Genomic DNA, 6,329 nt, shown 5'->3' with positions numbered 1-6,329 from the left:
GACTCCATCCTGTTTAGATCTTTCTGAAGGTCTCCAGACTTGTACACAATATTCTAATGAGGTCTCACCAGAGTTTTATACAGGGGCATCATCACCTCCTTTTTCCTACCAGCCATTCCAATGAAAATACAATTCCATAAAATAGCATATCAGAAGACATTCATTAAATCTCACCTCCCCTAATTCCCCAGGAGGGATCTTAGGCGGAAGGCTGCAAGGGCTAAACCTTCGGGGTGTTTCTCCCCGGATAAACTCTCAACAATTTCACAGGAAAACTCATAACGAACATCACTCCAGTTTTTTTTAGAATTTCAAATGCTTTTATTAAAATCATATTACTGGGAGATTAAAAATAGAACAAGATGCCTCTCTAGCCCAACTAAAGGTAATGATTAGTTTTCCTGTGAGAAGAAGTTGAAAGCAGACAGCTGCAAGACCTTAAGCCTGACTACTGACATAGTTCATACAAACTTTTATACAGTTTCGCTTAGCATCAGCCTGTTTTTTATTGAAAAATTTTGTGAAAATAATATTTTTATTTATTTGTTTGTTACATTTGTAAACCACATTTTCCCACCTTTTTGCAGGCTCAATGTGCGATTCCGGTCTGAACAAATACATGGTGTGGATTAATTCAAGGCGGTTTTGTGGTAGAATGAGGTACATATGTGGTAGTACAGCTGGGGGAGCTTAGAGAGGGAAAGGGTAGGAAGGGTCTGGTAATGTCCAATACGGTCTTTGGGTCCATTGTGTCATAAGTGTCCAGGTATTTTATATTGGATCGGTGGGGTATGCTCTTTTGAACAGTTCTGTCTTTAGTGCTTTCCGGAAATTTAGGTGGTTGAGCGTAGTTTTTACTGCTTTTGGCAGTGCGTTCCACAGTTGTGCGCTTAAGTAGGAAAAACTGGATGCATAGGTGGATTTGTATTTGAGTCCCTTGTTGCTTGGGCAATGGAGGTTTAGGTATGATCGTGTAGATTTTATGGCTTTCCTGGTTGGCAGGTCTATGAGGTCTGTCATGTAACCCGGTGCTTCGCCATAAATAATTTTATGAACAGTCGTGCAGATTTTGAAAGTGATACGTTCTTTTATTGGTAGCCAACGAAGCTTTTCTCAGAGTGGTTTGGCACTGTCAAAACGTGTTTTCCCAAATATAAGCCTGGCTGCTGTATTTTGGGCAGTCTAAAGTTTCTTTATGATTTGATCTTTGCATCCCGCATAGATTCCATTACAGTAATCTACGTGGCTCAGTACCATTGACTGTATCAGGCCACGAAATATTTCCCTCGGGAAGAATGGTTTCACGCGTTTTGAGTTTCCACATTGAGAAAAACATTTTCTTTATGGTGGATTTCGCTTGGGACTCTAGTGATAGGTTTCGGTCGATTGTAACTCTGAGGATTTATAGGCTGTCTGAGAATGGGATGGTGTATCCTGGGGTGTTGATGCTTGTGGGATTGTATGTATTGTATTGGGATGAGATGATGAAAGAAGCCAAGAGAGAGATACGTCTGGCGAAAGCGCAAGCGGAAGAACAAATGGCTAGAAAGGTAAGGAGGGGTGACAAAAATTTCTTCAGGTATATTAGTGAAAGGAGAATGACTAAAGAGGGAATTGTGAGACTAAAAGATACTGCAAACCGCTATGTAGATAATGATGAAGAAAAGGCAAATTTGCTAAATAGATACTTTTGTTCTGTTTTTACTGAAGAAAATCCGGGAGATGGACCACGATGGACTGGCAAAAGTTCATTTCAGAATGGAGTGGATATAGCACCGTTCACGGAAGAGAGTGTGTATCAACAACTAGAAAAACTAAAGGTGGACAAAGCCATGGGACCGGATGGGATCCACCCCAGGATATTGAGGGAGCTCAGAGAGGTTCTGGCGGGTCCTCTTAAAGATTTGTTTAATAAATCCTTAGAAATGGGAGAGGTTCCGAGGGATTGGAGAACGGCGGAGGTGGTCCCTCTTCACAAAAGTGGTGATAGGGAAGAAGCTGGAAACTACAGGCCGGTAAGCCTCACTTCGATTATTGAAAAAAAGTAATGGAAGCGATGCTGAAGGAAAGGATAGTGAATTTCCTGGAAGAAATGAGTTGCAAGATCCGAGACAACATGGTTTTACCAAAGGGAAATCGTGCCAAACAAATCTCATTGAATTCTTTGATTGGGTGACCGGAGAATTGAACCATGGACATGCTATAGACGTAATCTACTTAGATTTCGGCAAGGCTTTTGACACGGTTCCCCACAGGAGGCTCTTAAATAAACTGGATGGGCTGAAGATAGGACCCAAAGTGGTGAACTGGATTAAGAACTGGTTGACGGACAAGCGCCAGAGGGTGGTGGTGAATGGAGTTCACTCGGAGGAGGGAAAGGTGAGTAGTGGAGTGCCTCAGGGATCGGTGCTGGGGCCTATTCTGTTTAATATATTTGTGAGTGACATTGCCGAAGGGTTAGAAGGTAAAGTTTGCCTATTTGCGGATGATACTAAGATCTGCAACAGAGTGGACACCCGGGAGAGAGTGGAAAACATGAAAAAGGATCTGAGGAAGCTAGAAGAATGGTCTAAGGTTTGGTAATTAAAATTCAATGCGAAGAAATGCAAAGTGATGCACTTAGGGAGTAGAAATCCAAGAGAGGCATATGTGTTAGGCGGTGAGAGTCTGCTAGGTACGGATGGGGAGAGGGATCTTGGGGTGATAATATCTGAGGATCTGAAGGCGATGAAACAGTGTGGCAAGGCGGTGGCCGTAGCTAGAAGGTTACTAGGCTGTATAGAGAGAGGTGTGACCAGCAGAAGAAAAGAGGTGTTGATGCCCCTGTACAAGTCGTTGGTGAGGCCCTACCTGGAGTATTGTGTTCAGTTTTGGAGGCCGTATCTTGCTAAGGATGTAAAAAGAATTGAAGCAGTGCAAAGAAAAGCTACGAGGATGGTATGGGATTTGCGTTACAAGACGTATGAGGAGAGACTTGCGGACCTGAACATGTATACCCTGGAGGAAAGGAGGAACAGGGGTGATATGATACAGACGTTCAAATATTTGAAAGGTATTAATCCGCAAACGAACCTTTTCCGGAGATGGGAAGGCAGTAGAACGAGAGGGCATGAAATGAGATTGAAGGGGGGCAGACTCAAGAAGAATGTCAGGAAGTATTTTTTCACGGAGAGGGTGGTGGATGCTTGGAATGCCCTCCCGCGGGAGGTGGTGGAGATGAAAACGGTAACGGAATTCAAACATGCGTGGGATAAACAAAAAGGAATCCTGTGCAGAAGGAAGGGATCCTCAGGAGCTTAGCCTAGAATGGGTGGCAGAGCTGGTGGTTGGGAGGCGAGGCTAGTGCTGGGCAGACATATACGGTCTGTGCTGGGGCTGGTGGTTGGGAGGCGGGACTAGTGCTGGGCAGACATATACGGTCTGTGCTGGGGCTGGTGGTTGGGAGGCGGGACTAGTGCTGGGCAGACTTATACGGTCTGTGCCGGGGCTGGTGGTTGGGCGGCGGGGATAGTGCTGGGCAGAATTATACGGTTTGTGCCAGAGCCGGTGGTGGGAGGCAGGGATAGTGCTGGGCAGACTTATACGGTCTGTGCCAGAGCTGGTGGTTGGGAGGCGGGGATAGGGCTGGCCAGACTTATACGGTCTGTGCACTGAAGAGGACAGTACAAATAAAAAAAAGTAGCACATATGAATTTATCTTCTTGGGCAGACTGGATGGACCGTGAGGTCTTTTTCTGCCGTCATCTACTATGTTACTATGTTTTTTTCTGTATTGAGTTTTAGTTGGAATGCATTTGCCCATGAGTTCATGATGTTTAAGCTGAGCTTGATTTCACTGGTGATTTCTGCCAGATCATGTTTGTAGGGGATATATAATGTCACATCATCAGCGTAGATAAATGGGTTAAGGCCTTGGGTGGATAGGGTCTTAGCTAGTGGAGTCATCATGAGATTGAATAGGATTGGTGATAATGGTGATCCTTCTGGTACACCGCAGCCTGGTTTCCACGGTGACAATATGTTTGTTTTTGATTTCACTTGACATGTTCTTGTGGTTAGAAAACCCTTAATCCAATTGAGAGTGCCCCCACTGATTCCGAAGCATTCTAGGAGTCTTAGCAGTATGTTATGGTTAACCATGTCGAACGCACTTGACATGTCAAATTGGAGGAGGAGAATGCTCTTGCCTAGTGCTATTTCCTGCTTGAATTTGGTTAGGAGAGTGAGTAGTACTGTTTCCATGCTGTATAGAGGTCGGAATCCTGATTGTGATTGGTGTAATATAGTGAATTTGTTTATCTAGTCGTTGAGTTGTTTGGTCACCAGTCCTTCCATTAGTTTGACTACTAATGGGATAGAGGCTACTGGGCGGTAGTTGGTGATGTCATTTCTTTTTTTCTTGGTGTCTTTTGGTATTGGGGTGAGCAGGATGTTGCCTTTTTCTTTAGGGTAGATACCCTGCTGAAGCATGAAGTTTAAGTGGGATGTGAGGTCTGTTATGAAGCGATCGGGGGCAGATTGTATTAGGTAGTTGGGACAGATGTTCAGTTGACAGTGGCTGTTGGAGTTTTTTTTATCGCTTGAGTAACTGTGTCGGTGCTGAGGAGATCGAAATTTGACCATATTTGGTCAGCAGGGTGTTCTCCAGGGGTTGGGTCTAGCCCATTAATGACGTTTTCAATGTCCATGCTATTCTGAGGTAGAGTTTTGCGTAGGTTTACTATTTTTCCATTGAAATAATTGGTGAGGTTGTCTGAAGATGGGATGTCAGTGTTGGTTGTGGTGATCGGTGTTGTGTCTAGTACAATCAAGCTATATACAATCAAAGCTAAAAAATCAGAACATAGGCTAGACAATAGTAACGCTATTCAGTCCCATCCCCCCTCCCATCCAAACAGAGCCCTGTCCCCCTTCTTCAGAAAGCTTATGAACCCGCTAAGAAATCAGTTGTGGAGCTTTAAGATCTATTCCTGAGCGGGATCTCCACGTGGTATATTTCTCCCACTGCATATGGAATTGTATGATTTGTCCAGCTCAGATAGCAGTCAATTTAGACATCTGGTATAGATGGTCCATCTTGTGAATGATTTTATCGTTGGAAGTGGGGAGGAGCTTTTCCAGGCAGATGCCAACGTAAGTTTTCCCGCTACAAACAGAAGTGAAGCTAAACGGTGTATAGCAGGTTAAATCCCCGCGGGTCTGAAGTGCAGGAGGCAAGATTCCCCTGTTGCTGGATATCGGTTGCCAATTATCTGGTACAGTATGTCTCTATCTTGGGACAAGACCACCAGATATGGATCATGCCCCCCACCTCTGTACATCCCTCCAACATCGGCCGGATCCCTGGTTATACATTGTTGCTAATCTAATACCATTGGTAAAGCACTTTATATCCATTTTAGCATCAGCTTATGTTAAGTTTTGTTTTACATAGTTAAGTCTCTTTTTCCTACTCCAGTCTGGTTTTTTTCACATGCACAGAGCCCGATCCCCCCTCGCTTTAGTTTTTTCCTTACAATTTCTTATCTTACATCCTCCCAGCTGCATCTGGTTCCCATTGTTCATCTTCTCACCTCTGAAGTCAGGAGCGACCTTCCTAGTGGACATGCTAAATGCCTTGGCGCGACCTCACTAGTGGTGACCATAGCAGTCTTCATTTCCTTGTTTCATCCTGTCATACTGCACAATACCCTACAGCCTTTCTTCTGTTCCTTCCTAGTGGCTGTTGCTGTAGAACTGGTCAGCAGATGCAACCTGCAAGTCTCAGCTCTGCAAGATCCTCTTTCAGGGTTGGTTTTATGGGAAGGAGTGTGAAAAGCCGGTCAAGGACCTGGGAGAGTCCGGACTTCAGAGCCTCCCTGAAGACAAGGTGTGATCAGCAGCTAGATGCATGGAGAGCCAGTTCTACTCAGCGATGTACAACGCCTAGGGCTCAAAAGAGACAGTCCTTTTGAGGGGCTAGGAGGACTATAGGTCCTTCTTCCTTCTATTCCTGTGCTGCAAATGTCTACAGCGAGGAGCAGTGGGCTCTGTCCATAGGGGTGTAGGTGGGGTGTTCAGTCCATCTAACAGGTCTAGGCAACCGATCCAGTGTGAAACAATTGATGGTTTTTTAAACTGCTCTTTTGACTAAATTGTCTCCCACACTCAGTACATCTGAATGGCTTCTCTCCTGTGTGGATTCTGAGATGGCAATTTAGTGCTGATTGTTGGGAAAATCTTTTATAACACTCAGTACATTGGAATGGTTTCTCTCCCGTATGGCACCTCTGGTGGTATTTTAGCTGTGATATTACACAAAACATTTTATCACACTCAGTACATTGAAA

General features: G+C 44.5%; 1 protein-coding gene and 1 long non-coding RNA gene across 2 annotated transcripts in view; one reads left to right on the top strand and one right to left on the bottom strand.

The window, feature by feature from the left end:
- Window positions 1-323: 323 nt before the first annotated feature.
- LOC115462649 overlaps window positions 324-6,329 on the top strand; it is a 22,501-nt gene continuing 16,495 nt past the window's right edge. The window contains exons 1-3 of the long non-coding RNA XR_003940912.1: window positions 324-520; window positions 4,224-4,226; window positions 4,829-5,433. This is a non-coding gene — a long non-coding RNA (uncharacterized LOC115462649). The remainder of the gene's footprint in view (window positions 521-4,223; window positions 4,227-4,828; window positions 5,434-6,329) is intronic.
- The window catches only part of LOC115462601 (zinc finger protein OZF-like), a 26,474-nt gene continuing 25,572 nt past the window's right edge, over window positions 5,428-6,329 (bottom strand). Inside the window, exon 4 of the mRNA XM_030192603.1 lies at window positions 5,428-6,297. Within this exon, the coding sequence (XP_030048463.1) occupies window positions 6,075-6,297 (223 nt within the window). The 3' untranslated portion in view covers window positions 5,428-6,074. The remainder of the gene's footprint in view (window positions 6,298-6,329) is intronic.

This window comes from Microcaecilia unicolor, chromosome 1 (genome assembly GCF_901765095.1).
Source record: "Microcaecilia unicolor chromosome 1, aMicUni1.1, whole genome shotgun sequence".
Classification (NCBI taxonomy): domain Eukaryota; kingdom Metazoa; phylum Chordata; class Amphibia; order Gymnophiona; family Siphonopidae; genus Microcaecilia; species Microcaecilia unicolor.
This window is presented reverse-complemented; position numbering and strand designations above follow the sequence as displayed.